The sequence below is a fragment of the Acanthochromis polyacanthus genome, chromosome 23 (assembly GCF_021347895.1).
Source record: "Acanthochromis polyacanthus isolate Apoly-LR-REF ecotype Palm Island chromosome 23, KAUST_Apoly_ChrSc, whole genome shotgun sequence".
Lineage (NCBI taxonomy): Eukaryota > Metazoa > Chordata > Actinopteri > Pomacentridae > Acanthochromis > Acanthochromis polyacanthus.
Window position 1 is genome coordinate 5,585,163 of NC_067135.1, and position 19,628 is coordinate 5,604,790.

Below are 19,628 nucleotides of genomic sequence, written 5' to 3' on the forward strand. Positions count from 1 at the left end.
TTCCAACAGAGCTTTTACCTTTAGATGTTTTTTGGTTTTCATATCGCTTGTGCTCAGACCACACTATGCTGTCTCTTCCTGTCACTCACATGCATGTCACTCCTCCCACTGCAGACTGCTTTGCTCCGTCCATTAGAGTTTCACAGCCATTGTTACGCTCTCTGACTCCTCCTCTATCACACCTTAAGTTTTTTTCCCTCTCAGACGACAAGCAGGCGTAAAACGAGACACAAAGACTTTGACTGCAACACAGACAACAGGCAGCCTGAATACAGAAACTTTATTTTTTGCTAGGACTTGTTTTCTTTGTTACATGCAGAGAAAATACATCAGCAGGTGAATGTGATGAAGCATGAGTTGAACTCTGATCTGCAGTTCCAGGAGCCTCCTGAGTTTATCTGGTGGCAGCATAAACAACATGTGGCTCCATTGCTCTCTCTGCTGCAGGCCTGCGGTGTCTTTTCGATTTTGTCTGGAAAGTTACAGCTGCGTAGTTCAGATCATCTGACCTCAGATTCTGAAAATCAGAATATTTAGAGTCACACAGATCACATGTACTGTAGCTTTGCCACAAAGCTGTGTGGGTTGCACCAAAACATAATATGAAGAGTTCTTTGGGTTGTAATCACAGTTTAGTTATATTTACACTGTAAAATGCAGGTTTATTGACTTCAAGCAAAAGCTGCATATTCCGATTTAAGATTACACTTCACTTCTGATTTAACTGAGCTATTATTATTTAAGGTTGAAGAGGACAAGAGGTTCTGACTCTCTGCTTGCCTGAACTGGCTGTTTGATGCTGCTAAAAGAGGTTATTCAAAGACTAATCAGATGTTTAAAGGTAACTTTTACAGATTAAAAAAACGTACATGAGTTTGAAAAGGGTTTACCTCGCTTTTTTCTGTTTGTGATCCTCCATTCACAGCTAAATGGCAAACACAAAATGGTGATTAGTTAATTTTTACTGACGATAAACTTTGCTTTTCAGTCTGGAATGTGCAACAAATTAAAGTTCATCTTTACCTTTTTGGAGTTTCCAGATCTTTACAGCCTGTATTAGGACTACTATAATGAGCAAAACAGTCAAACCACCAAGGATCATGCTCATTGGGTGTGCGACTGTGTCAGGTTTGTCTACAAAAAGAACATACATTAAACTATAAAATTTAAGCTGGTTGCTTTAGATATGTTTTATACGAAAATGACGATACTAAAATGCATAATTAAAGAAACGTACTGGCAGTCTTTAAATCCCCTTCATCATCGGATTCACCATTTCCTGTAAAGAAACATCAGCATTATATTATTTTATGCTCATTAACCCTTTGAACCCCAAAACCAGCTGGCAGATTTGAAAATCATGTATCCTTTTAACAAAATCAGCCAAATTACACCATTAATCAGCCAGAAACTTGAAAAATTTCACATTTTTCAACTTTTTGACGGTCCCTTAACACATCATCTGTGATGTGTGTTTCTGCTACATGACTAATTCTAAGCAAAGCATTGTAATGTTTCAACATTATCACTTTATTCCACGTCTCATTTTGAAAAATTGCCAAAAGCAAGCCATTTTGCTGCATGTTCTAAAAAACAAGAAAAATCTGTGTTGCTCAGATGAACGGAGAAGCCAAAGGTGACTAACAGTCAAATATTCTGTCACTTTCTGGCCTTTTAGCTGTGTTCAAACAGAGAAGAGAGGAGATGACAAGAAAATTACATACTAGATAAAAAAAGTTAAATGCAGCATGGCTCAAAAGTAGCAAACGGAGGAGCAAGTTTTTGGATGATACATTCGGTGTGGCGAAATGGCTTTGTAAAGCTGATATGCAGAGTAGTGTGAAAAAATGGCTAGTGTGTAGGGACTGCAAAAAATGTAAGCAGTAAAATATTCATAGTGTGGAGAGCCTCCATTTTCTTTCCAATATCACTAACAGACATCTAAAAACAGTAAGAATATGACAGAAGCAGAGTTGTTTCACACTACTGTGATAATACATTGAGGATATTCTTTTAATATTTTGATAAAAAATAGATTGAAAGAGAGATGGCACGACTGTTATCTTACCTTCAATGCTCAGCTCAGTCGAATTGGCAATGACTGTATGTTTGTTTGTATAAAATCCACAAAAGTACAGCCCGGCGTCAGATAAATCCACTTGCTTGACCTTCAGAAAGACAGTAACGTTGTTGGAGCTCATTTCATATTTTCCGCTTTGAAATCCGTCACAGAATGAAGGTTTGCCATCAGCACCGTACATAGCAGAGATACAGCTGGTTTTAGTTCTGTTGACCACTCTGAACCAGTCCGCCTGAGTTGGACTGGTGGAAATGTTGGAGCACATCAGTGTGACTTCACCACCAGACTCCACAGTGAGAGACTCAGACATCCAGCCTGAAACAAAGAGAAGAGAGAACATCAGATTTACTCCTACGTGGATTTCAATAACACATCACAATGAATTCCATGGCGGCAAATTTGCACGTTTAACATGTAAAGTGGACTTGGAAAAGTGGATTTGCTACTGAGAATAAATGGCACTTACTGTGACTGCAGAGAAGTAAAACTGTAAAGGAGGTGAAGCCCCTCATCCTGCGTATAACACTGTCACAGTCAGGACCCTTTATTTATGTCATTAGAAAGGGGCGTGGAAATGAATGGCTCTTGCTAGAAGGCTCAGCTGTTCCACAGACACGTCAGACAGCAGTTTATTAGGCATGACGGAAAGTGTGCTCGGACAGTTTGACATACATAAAGCCAAGCTCAAGTGTACAGGTGAAAGTTACGCTGTTCTTCTGTGCCAGCATTGCAAAAAAAGACCACTGTGGTTGGAAACAGTAGCAGCCCCGCTGATTTCAACCTCTGTATGAGGTGATTTTGTTGTGAAAGAAGGCAGTGCTGTGAGCCTAAAATTATTCATCTCCATGCCCACTTTTGATTTATAGTGAATTTGAATGGTTTTGATAGGTTTCTTCTGACTGGAAGTACAAGAGATATACAGCCACATACTGGAATAGTAATAACGTTTCAATGTTTGATTCACACTTGTGCATTTTATACTTATATTTCTCTTATTTTTTATTTCTTTACCATACTTACTGGACATCTTTGCTGATTCATCAGGGATCCGCATTAACTTCTTCACTGGCTACACCTCCCACCGTGTCACAGGCAAAACACATCACTTGCTGAACATTTTCTTGTCGATAGACGCTACAATTGACCAATGTTCCAGCCCTGTTTAATTTACAAAATATTTTCAATTGCATGCATTTGTAACATTTAGTCACTAAATTCAAAAATTCACTTCATCATTTCTTCATTTATTGTATCTCATTACTGTCAGTTTAATTTATTTATTTGTGTGTTAAATTAAAATGATTACCCATGTGCCTTGAAAACAAGGTTGTTAAATTCAAATTAATCATTTTTTTCTTAGTCTGTTTTAAAATAAATCATTAAAAATTGTCACTATTTATCAGTCGTGACTGAAATGAAAGCTATTATGCAAAAAGATTTTTTTCAGCTACATTGCCCAGCTATATTTCTGTCAGCGCTGCATTATTTGCTTTATTTCCTTCTGAGGCTCTACAGATGGTAAAAGTGTCACACAGGTTGACCCTCTTACCAGCCAATCAGACACAACTACATTTTCAAGCTGGTGCTTAAATGTATGTGGGGAGTGAAGATTGGCCTGGCTGAAGAGCTACTGTAGCACAAACTGCTGAAAACCTTAATGCTGGCTGTAAGAGGTATCAGAACACACAGCATTGAAACTTGTTGCTTAGCTGCAGGCTTCCTAGAGTGGCCATTGTCCACCACCAAAAGCATCTACAACGACCACCTTAGTGTCAGAACTGGACCAAGACGTTGGCCTGGTGTGATGAAGCATGTTTTATTTTAATTCATGTGTGTTTGTTGGTAAAAGATAGCAGCAGGATTTTCTATGGGGAGGATTCAAGTTGGCAGAGGCAAAGTGATGCTCTGGCCAATGTTCTGCCTTTGGTCTTGATACTTTTGTGGCTGTTATTTCGACACACGGTACCTAAATAAACATTGTTGCAGATCACATACACCCCTTCATGGCAGCTGCATCTTTCAGCAGTGTAATGCTCCCTGCCACAACGTCTGTGTAGGTTCTCATTCATCCAGGTCATGGTTATCCAAAGTAGTTCAAATTAATCCAGTGGACTTTAAGAAAGTTCCTTGAAGGCGTTTCACCTCTCATCCAAGAGGCTTCTTCAGTTCTGGTGGTTGGTGTTGCATCAGCTTTTAAACCTCTATGAGGTGTGTCTAGGGCTATTATTCCAACGACTAATATAAAACTCGTGACTACTCAACGATGGTCGTTGTGAGTATCGGTGGGGGTCGTTGAAATGCACAGATGTCACTGAGCCCTCGTGTGCTAATGGTGGTCATTAGCATGAGTCAATCTGCTGAGTCGTTCTTTTGGGGAGTTTTGAAAGGACCTGATTGTAAATTGGCGAAAGATAATGTCGCAGACCACCCCCCCGTTCAGAGATGGCTTCTCTACTTTGACATGGATGGCTTCTTTCACTCCTCTCTCAAACCATCTGCCCTCTCTGTCCCAAATCTGAACACTGGTTTCCTGAAACGAGTGTCCTTCTTCCTTAAGGTGAAGGAAGACTGCCGAATCCTGTCCTGAGGAACTGGCTCTCCTGTGTTGAGCCATGCACTTGTTAAGTTACTGTTTGGTTTCCCCTATGTAGAGATCTGAGCATTCCTCGCTGCATTTAACTGCATACACCAGGTTGCTCTTCTGGCTGTGTGGTGTGGGGTCTTTGGGTGGACCAGAGGGTGTTATTTGGCTTAAAAAAGACAGGGATCTGGTGTTTGTTGAAAATCCTCCTCAGTTTTTCAGACACACCAGACACATATGGTATCACTATATTCCTCCCTGCCACATTGCTGAAAATGTTCAGAAATAGTTTGTGGAACATGAAAAAGAGTTTAAGGCGTTAACTTGATGACCAACTTATCAAGATCTCAATCTAAGCTCTGCATTTGTGTCATGTATTAGTGCCTGGTACTACAGGAAACTTTCAGAGGTTTTGTGGAGTCCATGTCTTGAAGTGTCAGAGCTGTTTTGGTGGTACAAGAATGACAATATCCTGAAGTTAGTGTCATTGTCATTGCAGACCAGTGCAAGTGGAGTAATTAAGCCCTTTGATGCCCAACATGGGTCAAAAGTGACCCACATTCAATTGAAATGGGTATCTCTGGACCCATGTTATGCATCAAAGGTTTAACAAGGTCAGATAAGACTGAGATACACATGTCAGCACTGTAAATTTCAAACTGTATTATGTGTTTACTACATCAGTTATTGTCCTTCAAACTCAGAGGAAACAAGATCAACATGATAAACTACGTAGTTGTTCACTGGAACTAAAAGCACTTTAACACCCTCATGCAAAAGCCAGATGCAAAAGGAGCAGCACTCACTATGTGTGATGTTTGTGGTCTGTGGTGGAGACTATTCTTGACTCATATACGTTTGTCAAATAAGCGTGAGAATTTTCTGTTGTTTTTTTAAACATTTCTAAATGTCTAAATAGATCAGCTGCTTTAATTAGATGACAGTTATGCCATTTTTAATACTTTCCAACAGAGCTTTTACCTTTAGATGTTTTTTGGTTTTCATATCGCTTGTGCTCAGACCACACTATGCTGTCTCTTCCTGTCACTCACATGCATTTCACTCCTCACTCCTCCCACTGCAGACCGCTTTGCTCCGTCCATTAGAGTTTCACAGCCATTGTTACGCTCTCTGACTCCTCCTCTATCACACCTTAAGTTTTTTTTCCCTCTCAGACGACAAGCAGGCGTAAAACGAGACACAAAGACTTTGACTGCAACACAGACAACAGGCAGCCTGAATACAGAAACTTTATTTTTTGCGAGGACTTGTTTTGTTTGTTACACACAGAGAAAATACATCAGCTGGTGAATATGATGAAGCATGAGTTGAACTCTGATCTGCAGTTCCAGGAGCCTCCTGAGTTTATCTGGTGGCAGCATAAACAACATGTGTCTCCATTGCTCTCTCTGCTGCAGGCCTGCGGTGTCTTTTCGATTTCGTCTGGAAAGTTACAGCTGCGTAGTTCAGATCATCTGATCTCAGATTCTGAAAATTAGGATATTTAGAGTCACACAGATCACATGTACTGTAGCTTTGCCACAAATCTGTGTGGGTTACACCAAAACATAATATGAAGATTTCTTTGTGTTGTAATCACAGTTAAGTTATATTTACACTGTAAAATGCAGGTTTATTGACTTCAAGCAAAAGCTGAATATTCCGATTTAAGACTACACTTCACTTCTGATTTAACTGAGCTATTATTATTTAAGGTTGAAGAGGATGAGAGGTTCTGACTCTCTGCTTGCCTGAAGTGGCTGTTTGATGCCGCTAACAGAGGTTATTCACAGAATAATCATATGTTTAAAGGTAACTTTTACATATTAAAAAAACGTACTTGGGTATGAAAAGGGTTTACCTCGCTTTTTTCTGTTTGTGATCCTCCATTCACAGCTAAATGGCAAACACAAAAGTGCGATTAGTTAATTTTTACTGACGATAAACTTTGCTTTTCAGTCTGGAATGTGCAACAAATTAAAGTCCATCTTTACCTTTTTGGAGTTTCCAGATTTTTACACCCTCTACTAGGACTACTATAATGAGCAAAACGGTCAAACCACCAAGGATCATGCTCATTGGGTGTGTGACTGTGTCAGGTTTGTCTACAAAAAGAACATATCCAACCGTAAATTTAAGCTGGTTGCTTTAGATATGTTTTATACGAAAATTACGATACCAAAATGCACAATTAAAGAAACCTACTGGCAGTCTTTAAATCCCCTTCATCATCGGATTCACCATTTCCTGTAAAGACACATCAGCATTATATTATTTTATGCTCATTAACCCTTTGAACCCCAAAACCAGCTGGCAGATTTGAAATTACTTTTAACAAAACCAGCCAAATTACACCATTAATCAGCCAGAAACTTTAAAAATTTCACATTTTCAACTTTTTGACGGTCCCTTAACAAATCATCTGTGATGTGTGTTTCTGCTACATGACTAATTCTAAGCAAAGCATTGTAATGTTTCAACATTATCACTTTATTCCACGTCTCAGTTTGAAAAATTGCCAAAAGCAAGCCATTTTGCTGCATGTTCTAAAAAACAAGAAAAATCTGTGTTGCTCAGATGAACGGAGAAGTCAAAGGTGACTAACAGTCAAATATTCTGTCACTTTCTGGCCTTTTAGCTGTGTTCAAACAGAGAAGAGAGGAGATGACAAGAAAATTACATACTAGATAAAAAAAGTTAAATGCAGCATGGCTCAAAAATAGCAAACAGAGGAGCAAGTTTTTCGATGATACTTTCGGTGTGGCGAAATGGCTTTTTAAAGCTGATATGCAGAGTAGTGTGAAAAAATGGCTAGTGTGTCGGGACTGCAAAAAATGTAAGCAGTAAAATATTCATAGTGTGGAGAGCCTCCATTTTCTTTCCAGTATCACTAACAGACATGTAAAAACAGTAAGAATATGACAGGAGCAGAGTTGTTTCACACTACTGTGATAATACATTTAGGATATTCTCTTCATATTATGATAAAAAATAGATTGAAAGAGAGATGGCACGACTGTTATCTTACCTTCAATGCTCAGCTCAGTCGAATTGGCAATGACTGTATGTTTGTTTGTGTAAAATCCACAAAAGTACAGCCCGGCGTCAGATAAATCCACTTGCTTGATCTTGAGAAAGACAGTAACGATGTTGGAACTCATTTCATATTTTCCCCTTTGAAATCCGTCACAGAATGAAGGTTTGCCCTCAGCACCGTACATAGAAGAGATACAGCTGGTTTTAGTTCTGTTGACCACTCTGAACCACTCCGCCTGAGTTGGAAAGGTGGAAATGTTGGAGCACATCAGTGTGACTTCACCACCAGACTCCACAGTGAGAGACTCAGACATCCAGCCTGAAACAAAGAGAAGAGAGAACATCAGATTTACTCCTACGTGGATTTCAATAACACATCACAATGAATTCCATGGTGGCAAATTTGCAAGTTCAGCATGGAAAGTGGACTTGGAAAAGTGGATTTGCTACTGAGAATAAATGGCACTTACTGTGACTGCAGAGAAGTAAAACTGTAAAGGAGGTGAAGCCCCTCATCCTGTGTATAACACTGTCACAGTCAGGGCCCTTTATCTATGTCATTAGAAAGGGGCGTGGAAATGAATGGCTCTTGCTAGAAGGCTCAGCTGTTCCACAGACACGTCAGACAGCAGTTTATTAGGCATGACGGAAAGTGTGCTCGGACAGTTTGACATACATAAAGCCAAGCTCAAGTGTACAGGTGAAAGTTACGCTGTTCTTCTGTGCCAGCATTGCAAAAAAAGACCACTGTGGTTGGAAACAGTAGCAGCCCCGCTGATTTCAACCTCTGTATGAGGTGATTTTGTTGTGAAAGAAGGCAGTGCTGTGAGCCTAAAATTATTCATCTCCATGCCCACTTTTGATTTACAGTGAATTTGAATGGTTTTGATAGGTTTCTTCTGACTGGAAGTACCAGAGATATACAGCCACATACTGGAATAGTAATAACGTTTCAATGTTTGATTCACACTTGTGCATTATATACTTATATTTCTCTAATTTTTTATTTCTTTACCATACTTACTGGACATCTTTGCTGATTCATCAGGGATCCGCATTAACTTCTTCACTGGCTACACCTCCCACCGTGTCACAGGCAAAACACGTCACTTGCTCAACATTTTCTTGTCGATAGACGCTACAATTGACCAATGTTCCAGCCCTGTTTAATTTACAAAATATTTTCAATTGCATGCATTTGTAACATTTAATCACTAAATTCAAAAATTCACTTCATCATTTCTTCATTTATTGTATCTCATTACTGTCAGTTTAATTTATTTATTTGTGTGTTAAATTAAAATGATTACCCATGTGCCTTGAAAACAAGGTTGTTAAATTCAAATTAATAATTTTTTTCTTAGTCTGTTTTAAAATAAATCGTTAAAAATTGTCACTATTTATCAGTCGTGACTGAAATGAAAGCTATGATGCAAAAAGATTTTTTTCAGCTACATTGCCCAGCTATATTTCTGTCAGCGCTGCATTATTTGCTTCATTTCCTTCTGAGGCTCTACAGATGGTAAAAGTGTCACACAGGTTGACCCTCTTACCAGCCAATCAGACACAACTACATTTTTAAGCTGGTGCTTAAATGTATGTGGGGAGTGAAGATTGGCCTGGCTGAAGAGCTACTGTAGCACAAACTGCTGAAAACCTTAATGCTGGCTGTAAGAGGTATCAGAACACACACAGAAAACACAGCATTGAAATTTGTTGCTTAGCTGCAGGCTTCCTAGAGTGGCCATTGTCCACCACCAAAAGCATCTACAACGACCACCTTAGTGTCAGAACTGGACCAAGACGTTGGCCTGGTGTGATGAAGCATGTTTTATTTTAATTCATGCGTGTTTGTTGGTAAAAGATAGCAGCAGGATTTTCTGTGGGAAGGATTCAAGTTGGCAGAGGCAAAGTGATGCTCTGGCCAATGTTCTGCCTTTGGTCTTGATATTTTTGTGGCTGTTATTTCGACACACGGCACCTAAATAAACATTGTTGCAGATCACATACACCCCTTCATGGCAGCTGCATCTTTCAGCAGTGGAATGCTCCCTGCCACAACGTCTGTGTAGGTTCTCATTCATCCAGGTCATGGTTATCCAAAGTAGTTCAAATCAATCCACTGGACTTTAAGAAAGTTCCTTGAAGGCGTTTCACCTCTCATCCAAGAGGCTTCTTCAGTTCTGGTGGTTGGTGTTGCCTCAGCTTTTAAACCTCTATGAGGTGTGTCTAGGGCTATTATTCCAACGACTAATATAAAACTCATGTGACTACTCAACGATGGTCGTTGTGAGTATCGGTGGGGGTCGTTGAAATGCACAGATGTCACTGAGCCCTCGTGTGCTAATGGTGGTCATTAGCATGAGTCAATCTGCTGAGTCGTTCTTTTGGGGAGTTTTGAAAGGACCTGATTGTAAATTGGCGAAAGATGTTCAGAGATGGCTCCTCTACTTTGACATGGATGGCTTCTTTCACTCCTCTCTCAAACCATCTGCCCTCTCTGTCCCAAATCTGAACATTGGTGTCCTGAAACGAGTGTCCTTCTTCCTTAAGGTGAAGGAAGACTGCCGAATCCTGTCCTGAGGAATTGGCTCTCCTGTGTTGAGCCATGCGCTTGTTAAGTGACTGTTTGGTTTCCTCTATGTAGAGATCTGAGCATTCCTCGCTGCATTTAACTGCATACACCAGGTTGCTCTTCTGGCTGTGTGGTGTGGGGTCTTTGGGTGGACCAGAGGGTGTTATTTGGCTTAAAAAAGACAGGGATCTGGTGTTTGTTGAAAATCCTCCTCAGTTTTTCAGACACACCAGACACATATGGTATCACTATATTCCTCCCTGCCACATTGCTGAAAATGTTCAGAAATAGTTTGTGGAACATGGAAAAGAGTTTAAGGCGTTGACTTGAGGACCAACTTATCAAGATCTCAATCTAAGCTCTGCATTTGTGTCATCTATTAGTGCCTGGTACTACAGGAAACTTTCAGAGGTTTTGTGGAGTCCATGTCTTGAAGTGTCAGAGCTGTTTTGGTTGTACAAGAATGACAATATCCTGAAGTTAGTGTCACTGTCATTGCAGACCAGTGCAAATTGAAGGCAAGTGGAGTAATTAAACCCTTTGATGCCCAACATGGGTCAAAAGTGACCCACATTCGATCATTCAATTGAAAATGGGTATCTCTGGACTCATGTTATGCATCAAAGGTTTAACAAGGTCAGATAAGACTGAGATACACATGTAAGCACTGTAAATTTTAAACTGTATTATGTGTTTACTACATCAGTTATTGTCCTTCAAACTCAGAGGAAACAGATCAACATGATAAACTACGTAGTTGTTCACTGGAACTTAAAGCACTTTAACAACCTCATGCAAAAGCCAGATGCAAAAGGAGCAGCACTCACTATGTGTGATGTTTGTGGTCTGTGGTGGAGACTATTCTTGACTCATATACGTTTGTCAAATAAGCGTGAGAATTTTCTGTTGTTTTTTAAACATTTCTAAATGTCTAAATAGATCAGCTGCTTTAATTAGATGACAGTTATGGCATTTTTTTATACTTTCCAACAGAGCTTTTAACTTTAGATGTTTTTTGGTTTTCATATCGCTTGTGCTCAGACCACACTATGCTGTCTCTTCCTGTCACTCACATGCATGTCACTCCTCCCACTGCAGACCGCTTTGCTCCGTCCATTAGAGTTTCACAGCCATTGTTACGCTCTCTGACTCCTCCTCTATCACACCTTAAGTTTTTTTCCCTCTCAGACGACAAGCAGGCGTAAAACGAGACACAAAGACTTTGACTGCAACACAGACAACAGGCAGTCTGAATACAGAAACTTTATTTTTTGCTAAGACTTGTTTTGTTTGTTACACACACAGAGAAAATACATCAGCAGGTGAATGTGATGAAGCATGAGTTGAACTCTGATCTGCAGTTCCAGGAGCCTCCTGAGTTTATCTGGTGGCAGCATAAACAACATGTGGCTCCATTGCTCTCTCTGCTGCAGGCCTGCGGTGTCTTTTCGATTTTGTCTGGAAAGTTACAGCTGCGTAGTTCAGATCATCTGACCTCAGATTCTGAAAATTAGAATATTTAGAGTCAAACAGATCACATGTACTGTAGCTTTGCCACAAATCTGTGTGGGTTGCACCAAAACATAATATGAAGAGTTCTTTGGGTTGTAATCACAGTTTAGTTATATTTACACTGTAAAATGCAGGTTTATTGACTTCAAGCAAAAGCTGAATATTCCGATTTAAGATTACACTTCACTTCTGATTTAACTGAGCTATTATTATTTAAGGTTGAAGAGGATGAGAGGTTCTGACTCTCTGCTTGCCTGAAGTGGCTGTTTGATGCTGCTAAAAGAGGTTATTCAGACTAATCATATGTTTAAAGGTAACTTTTACAGATTAAAAAAACGTACATGAGTTTGAAAAGGGTTTACCTCGCTTTTTTCTGTTTGTGATCCTCCATTCACAGCTAAATGGCAAACACGAAATGGTGATTAGTTCATTTTTACTGTCGATAAACTTTGCTTTTCAGTCTGGAATGAGCAACAAATTAAAGTCCATCTTTACCTTTTTGGAGTTTCCAGATTTTTACAGCCTGTATTAGGACTACTATAGTGAGCAAAACAGTCAAACCACCAAGGATCATGCTCATTGGGTGTGCGACTGTGTCAGGTTTGTCTACAAAAAGCACATACATTAAACTATAAAATTTAAGCTGGTTGCTTTAGATATGTTTTATACTAAAATGCACAATTAAAGAAACGTACTGGCAGTGTCTAAATCCCCTTCATCATCGGATTCACCATTTCCTGTAAAGAAACATCAGCATTATATTATTTTATGCTCATTAACCCTTTGAACCCCAAAACCAGCTGGCAGATTTGAAAATCATGTATCCTTTTAACAAAACCAGCCAAATTACACCATTAATCAACCAGAAACTTTAAAAATTTCACATTTTCAACTTTTTGACGGTCCCTTAACATATCATCTGTGATGTGTGTTTCTGCTACATGACTAATTCTAAGCAAAGCATTGCAATGTTTCAACATTATCACTTTATTCCACGTCTCATTTTGAAAAATTGCCAAAAGCAAGCCATTTTGCTGCATGTTCTAAAAAACAAGAAAAATCTGTGTTACTCAGATGAACGGAGAAGCCAAAGGTGACTAACAGTCAAATATTCTGTCACTTTCTGGCCTTTTAGCTGTGTTCAAACAGAGAAGAGAGATGACAAGAAAATTACATACTAGATAAAAAAAGTTCAATGCAGCATGGCTCAAAAATAGCAAACAGAGGAGCAAGTTTTTGGATGATACATTCGGTGTGGCGAAATAGCTTTTTAAAGTTAATATGCAGAGTAGTGTGAAAAATGGCTAGTGTGTAGGGACTGGAAAAAATGTAAGCAGTAAAATATTCATAGTGTGTAGAGCCTCCATTTTCTTTCCAGTATCACTAACAGACATGTAAAAACAGTAAGAATATGACAGAAGCAGAGTTGTTTCACACTACTGTGATAATACATTTAGGATATTCTTTTAATATTATGACAAAAAATAGATTGAAAGAGATATGGCACGACTGTTATCTTACCTTCAATGCTCAGCTCAATCGAATTGGCAATGACTGTATGTTTGTTTGTGTAAAATCCACAAAAGTACAGCCCGGCGTCAGATAAATCCACTTGCTTGATCTTCAGAAAGACAGTAACGTCGTTGGAGCTCATGTTATATTTTCCGCTTTGAAATCCGTCACAGAATGAAGGTTTGCCATCAGCACCGTACATAGCAGAGATACAGCTGGTTTTAGTTCTGCTGACCACTCTGAACCACTCCGCCTGAGTTGGACTGGTGGAAATGTTGGAGCACATCAGTGTGACTTCACCACCAGACTCCACAGTGAGAGACTCAGACATCCAGCCTGAAACAAAGAGAAGAGAGAACATCAGATTTACTCCTACGTGGATTTCAATAACACATCACAATGAATTCCATGGCGGCAAATTTGCAAGTTTAACATGGAAAGTGGACTTGGAAAAGTGGATTTGCTACTGAGAATAAATGGCACTTACTGTGACTGCAGAGAAGTAAAACTGTAAAGGAGGTGAAGCCCCTCATCCTGCGTATAACACTGTCACAGTCAGGACCCTTTATTTATGTCATTAGAAAGGGGCGTGGAAATGAATGGCTCTTGCTAGAAGGCTCAGCTGTTCCACAGACACGTCAGACAGCAGTTTATTAGGCATGACGGAAAGTGTGCTCGGACAGTTTGACATACATAAAGCCAAGCTCAAGTGTACAGGTGAAAGTTACGCTGTTCTTCTGTGCCAGCATTGCAAAAAAAGACCACTGTGGTTGGAAACAGTAGCAGCCCCGCTGATTTCAACCTCTGTATGAGGTGATTTTGTTGTGAAAGAAGGCAGTGCTGTGAGCCTAAAATTATTCATCTCCATGCCCACTTTTGATTTATAGTGAATTTGAATGGTTTTGATAGGTTTCTTCTGACTGGAAGTACAAGAGATATACAGCCACATACTGGAATAGTAATAACGTTTCAATGTTTGATTCACACTTGTGCATTTTATACTTATATTTCTCTTATTTTTTATTTCTTTACCATACTTACTGGACATCTTTGCTGATTCATCAGGGATCCGCATTAACTTCTTCACTGGCTACACCTTCCACCGTGTCACAGGCAAAACACATCACTTGCTGAACATTTTCTTGTCGATAGACGCTACAATTGACCAATGTTCCAGCCCTGTTTAATTTACAAAATATTTTCAATTGCATGCATTTGTAACATTTAGTCACTAAATTCAAAAATTCACTTCATCATTTCTTCATTTATTGTATCTCATTACTGTCAGTTTAATTTATTTATTTGTGTGTTAAATTAAAATGATTACCCATGTGCCTTGAAAACAAGGCTGTTAAATTCAAATTAATAATTTTTTTCTTAGTCTGTTTTAAAATAAATCATTAAAAATTGTCACTATTTATCAGTCGTGACTGAAATGAAAGCTATTATGCAAAAAGATTTTTTTCAGCTACATTGCCCAACTATATTTCTGTCAGCGCTGCATTATTTGCTTCATTTCCTTCTGAGGCTCTACAGATGGTAAAAGTGTCACACAGGTTGACCCTCTTACCAGCCAATCAGACACAACTACATTTTTAAGCTGGTGCTTAAATGTATGTGGGGAGTGAAGATTGGCCTGGCTGAAGAGCTACTGTAGCACAAACTGCTGAAAACCTTAATGCTGGCTGTAAGAGGTATCAGAACACACACAGAAAACACAGCATTGAAATTTGTTGCTTAGCTGCAGGCTTCCTAGAGTGGCCATTGTCCACCACCAAAAGCATCTACAACGACCACCTTAGTGTCAGAACTGGACCAAGACGTTGGCCTGGTGTGATGAAGCATGTTTTATTTTAATTCATGCGTGTTTGTTGGTAAAAGATAGCAGCAGGATTTTCTGTGGGAAGGATTCAAGTTGGCAGAGGCAAAGTGATGCTCTGGCCAATGTTCTGCCTTTGGTCTTGATATTTTTGTGGCTGTTATTTCGACACACGGCACCTAAATAAACATTGTTGCAGATCACATACACCCCTTCATGGCAGCAGCATCTTTCAGCAGTGGAATGCTCCCTGCCACAACGTCTGTGTAGGTTCTCATTCATCCAGGTCATGGTTATCCAAAGTAGTTCAAATTAATCCAGTGGACTTTAAGAAAGTTCCTTGAAGATGTTTCACCTCTCATCCAAGAGGCTTCTTCAGTTCTGGTGGTTGGTGTTGCCTCAGCTTTTAAACCTCTATGAGGTGTGTCTAGGGCTATTATTCCAACGACTAATATAAAACTCATCTGACTACTCAACGATGGTCGTTGTGAGTATCGGTGGGGGTCGTTGAAATGCACAGATGTCACTGAGCCCTCGTGTGCTAATGGTGGTCATTAGCATGAGTCAATCTGCTGAGTTGTTCTTTTGGGGAGTTTTGAAAGGACCTGATTGTAAATTGGCGAAAGATGATGTCGCAGACCACCCCCCCGTTCAGAGATGGCTTCTCGAATTTGACGTGGATGGCTTCTTTCACTCCTCTCTCAAACCATCTGTCCTCTCTGTCCCAAATCTGAACATTGGTGTCCTGAAACGAGTGTCCTTCTTCCTTAAGGTGAAGGAAGACTGCTGAATTCTGTCCTGAGGAACTGGCTCTCCTGTGTTGAGCCATGCACTTGTTAAGTTACTGTTTGGTTTCCTCTATGTAGAGATCTGAGCATTCCTCGCTGCATTTAACTGCATACACCAGGTTGCTCTTCTGGCTGTGTGGTGTGGGGTCTTTGGGTGGACCAGAGGGTGTTATTTGGCTTAAAAAGACAGGGATCTGGTGTTTGTTGAAAATCCTCCTCAGTTTTTCAGACACACCAGACACATATGGTATCACTATATTCCTCCCTGCCACATTGCTGAAAATGTTCAGAAATAGTTTGTGGAACATGAAAAAGAGTTTAAGGCGTTAACTTGATGACCAACTTATCAAGATCTCAATCTAAGCTCTGCATTTGTGTCATGTATTAGTGCCTGGTACTACAGGAAACTTTCAGAGGTTTTGTGGAGTCCATGTCTTGAAGTGTCAGAGCTGTTTTGGTGGTACAAGAATGACAATATCCTGAAGTTAGTGTCATTGTCATTGCAGACCAGTGCAAGTGGAGTAATTAAGCCCTTTGATGCCCAACATGGGTCAAAAGTGACCCACATTCGATCATTCAATTGAAAATGGGTATCTCTGGACCCATGTTATGCATCAAAGGTTTAACAAGGTCAGATAAGACCGAGATACACATGTCAGCACTGTAAATTTCAAACTGTATTATGTGTTTACTACATCAGTTATTGTCCTTCAAACTCAGAGGAAACAAGATCAACATGATAAACTACGTAGTTGTTCACTGGAACTAAAAGCACTTTAACACCCTCATGCAAAAGCCAGATGCAAAAGGAGCAGCACTCACTATGTGTGATGTTTGTGGTCTGTGGTGGAGACTATTCTTGACTCATATACGTTTGTCAAATAAGCGTGAGAATTTTCTGTTGTTTTTTTAAACATTTCTAAATGTCTAAATAGATCAGCTGCTTTAATTAGATGACAGTTGTGGCGTTTTTTTTAATACTTTCCAACAGAGCTTTTACCTTTAGATGTTTTTTGGTTTTCATATCGCTTGTGCTCAGACCACACTATGCTGTCTCTTCCTGTCAAACACTCACATGCATTTCACTCCTCACTCCTCCCACTGCAGACCACTTTGCTCCGTCCATTAGAGTTTCACAGCCATTGTTACGCTCTCTGACTCCTCCTCTATCACACCTTAAGTTTTTTTCCCCTCTCAGATGACAAGCAGGCGTAGAACGAGACACAAAGACTTTGACTGCAACACAGACAACAGGCAGCTTGAATACAGAAACTTTATTTTTTGCTAGGACTTGTTTTGTTTGTTACATGCAGAGAAAATACATCAGCAGGTGAATATGATAAAGCATGAGTTGAACTCTGATCTGCAGTTCCAGGAGCCTCCTGAGTTTATCTGGTGGCAGCATAAACAACATGTGGCTCCATTGCTTTCTCTGCTGCAGGCCTGCGGTGTCTTTTCGATTTTGTCTGGAAAGTTACAGCTGCGTAGTTCAGATCATCTGACCTCAGATTCTGAAAATTAGAATATTTAGAGTCACACAGATCACATGTACTGTAGCTGTACCACAAAGCTGTGTGGGTTACACCAAAACAATATGAAGATTTCTTTGTGTTGTAATCACAGTTAAGTTATATTTACACTGTAAAATGCAGGTTTATTGACTTCAAGCAAAAGCTGAATATTCCGATTTAAGATTACACTTCATTTCTGATTTAACTGAGCTATTATTATTTAAGGTTTAAGAGGATGAGAGGTTCTGACTCTCTGCTTGCCTGAACTGGCTGTTTGATGCTGCTAAAAGAGGTTATTCAAAGACTAATCAGATGTTTAAAGGTAACTTTTACATATGAAAAACACGTACTTGGGTATGAAAAGGGTTTACCTCGCTTTTTTCTGTTTGTGATCCTCCATTCGCAGCTAAATGGCAAACACAAAAGTGCGATTAGTTAATTTTTACTGTCGATAAACTTTGCTTTTCAGTCTGGAATGTGCAACAAATTAAAGTCCATCTTTACCTTTTTGGAGTTTCCAGATTTTTACAGCCTGTATTAGGACTATTATAGTGAGCAAAACGGTCAAACCACCAAGGATCATGCTCATTGGGTGTGCGACTGTGTCAGGTTTGTCTACAAAAAGAACATATCCAACCGTAAATTTAAGCTGGTTGCTTTAGATCTGTTTTATACTAAAATTACTATACCAAAATGCACAATTAAAGAAACCTACTGGCAGTCTTTAAATCCCCTTCATCATTGGATTCACCATTTCCTGTAAAGACACATCAGCATTATATTATTTTATGCTCATTAACCCTTTGAACCCCAAAACCAGCTGGCAGATTTGAAAATCATGTATCCTTTTAACAAAACCAGCCAAATTACAACATTAATCAGCCAGAAACTTTAAACATTTCACATTTTCAACTTTTTGACGGTCCCTTAACAAATCATCTGTGACGCCTGTTTCTGCTACATGACTAATTCTAAGCAAAGCATTGTAATGTTTCAACATTATCACTTTATTCCACGTCTCATTTTGAAAAATTGCCAAAAGCAAGCCATTTTGCTGCATGTTCTAAAAACAAGAAAAATCTGTGTTACTCAGATGAACGGAGAAGCCAAAGGTGACTAACAGTCAAATATTCTGTCACTTTCTGGCCTTTTAGCTGTGTTCAAACAGAGAAGAGAGGAGATGACAAGAAAATTACATACTAGATAAAAAAAGTTCAATGCAGCATGGCTCAAAAATAGCAAACAGAGGAGCAAGTTTTTGGATGATACATTCGGTGTGGCGAAATGGCTTTTTAAAGCTGATATGCAGAGTAGTGTGAAAAATGGCTAGTGTGTAGGGACTGGAAAAAATGTAAGCAGTAAAATATTCATAGTGTGGAGAGCCTCCATTTTCTTTCCAGTATCACTAACAGACATGTAAAAATTAGCCCACACTGAGTAAGAATATGACAGGAGCAGAGTTATTTCACACTACTGTGATAATACATTTAGGATATTCTCTTCATATTATGATTAAAAATAGATTGAAAGAGAGATGGCACGACTGTTATCTTACCTTCAATGCTCAGCTCAGTCGAATTGGCAATGACTGTATGTCTGTTTGTGTAAAATCCACAAAAGTACAGCCCGATGTCAGATAAATCCACTTGCTTGATCTTCAGAAAGACAGTAACGTTGTTGGAACTCATTTCATATTTTCCGCTTTGAAATCCGTCACAGAATGAAGGTATGCCATCACCCCCGTACATAGCAGAGATACAGCTGGTTTTAGTTCTGTTGACCACTCTGAACCACTCTGTCAGAGTTGGACTGGTGGAAATGTTGGAGCACATCAGTGTGACTTCATCTCCTGACTCCACAGTGAGAGACTCAGACATCCAGCCTGAAACAAAGAGAAGAGAGAACATCAGATTTAGTCCTACGCGGACTTCAACAGCACATCAGAAAAGTGGATTTGCTACTGAGAATAAATGGCACTTACTGTGACTGCAGAGAAGTAAAACTGTAAAGGAGGTGAAGCCCCTCATCCTGCGTATAACACTGTCACAGTCAGGGCCCTTTATTTATGTCATTAGAAAGGGGCGTGGAAATGAATGGCTCTTGCTAGAAGGCTCAGCTGTTCCACAGACACGTCAGACAGCAGTTTATTAGGCATGACGGAAAGTGTGCTCGGACAGTTTGACATACATAAAGCCAAGCTCAAGTGTACAGGTG

General features: G+C 39.5%; 1 protein-coding gene and 1 long non-coding RNA gene across 4 annotated transcripts; both read right to left on the minus strand.

The window, feature by feature from the left end:
- Window positions 1-295: 295 nt before the first annotated feature.
- Window positions 296-19,514, minus strand: LOC127532442 (uncharacterized). Of its 3 annotated transcripts, none has more exons than XM_051944110.1 (6): window positions 19,396-19,511; window positions 7,690-8,016; window positions 6,867-6,908; window positions 6,656-6,766; window positions 6,523-6,557; window positions 296-517 (listed from the first exon to the last, which is right to left on the minus strand). In XM_051944110.1, the coding sequence occupies exons 1-6, from the start codon at window positions 19,439-19,441 to the stop codon at window positions 395-397; spliced, it is 684 nt and encodes a 227-aa protein (XP_051800070.1). In that variant the 5' UTR covers window positions 19,442-19,511; the 3' UTR covers window positions 296-394. The 3 variants fall into 3 exon arrangements, with proteins under 3 accessions (XP_051800070.1, XP_051800069.1, XP_051800072.1); XM_051944109.1 differs by lacking the exon at window positions 6,523-6,557 and adding an exon at window positions 891-925 and having other exon boundaries at window positions 19,396-19,510; XM_051944112.1 differs by lacking the exon at window positions 296-517 and adding an exon at window positions 5,899-6,149 and having other exon boundaries at window positions 19,396-19,514.
- LOC127532443 (uncharacterized) lies at window positions 12,162-18,149 on the minus strand. The gene is made up of 3 exons (XR_007939888.1): window positions 18,130-18,149; window positions 12,280-12,390; window positions 12,162-12,181 (listed from the first exon to the last, which is right to left on the minus strand). It is a non-coding gene; the product is annotated as an uncharacterized LOC127532443 (long non-coding RNA).
- Window positions 19,515-19,628: the final 114 nt, after the last annotated feature.

Excerpts from the sequence above, each read along its gene's own strand:
- LOC127532442 (XM_051944110.1), bottom strand. The coding sequence starts at position 19,441 with ATGAGGGGCTTCACCTCCTTTACAGTTTTACTTCTCTGCAGTCACA. Across the intron at positions 6,909-7,689 it reads GACTGAGCTGAGCATTGAAG|GAAATGGTGAATCCGATGAT; the intron begins GTAAGATAACAG and ends GTGTCTTTACAG. Across the intron at positions 518-6,522 it reads CACAAACAGAAAAAAGCGAG|AATCTGAGGTCAGATGATCT; the intron begins GTAAACCCTTTT and ends TCTGATTTTCAG.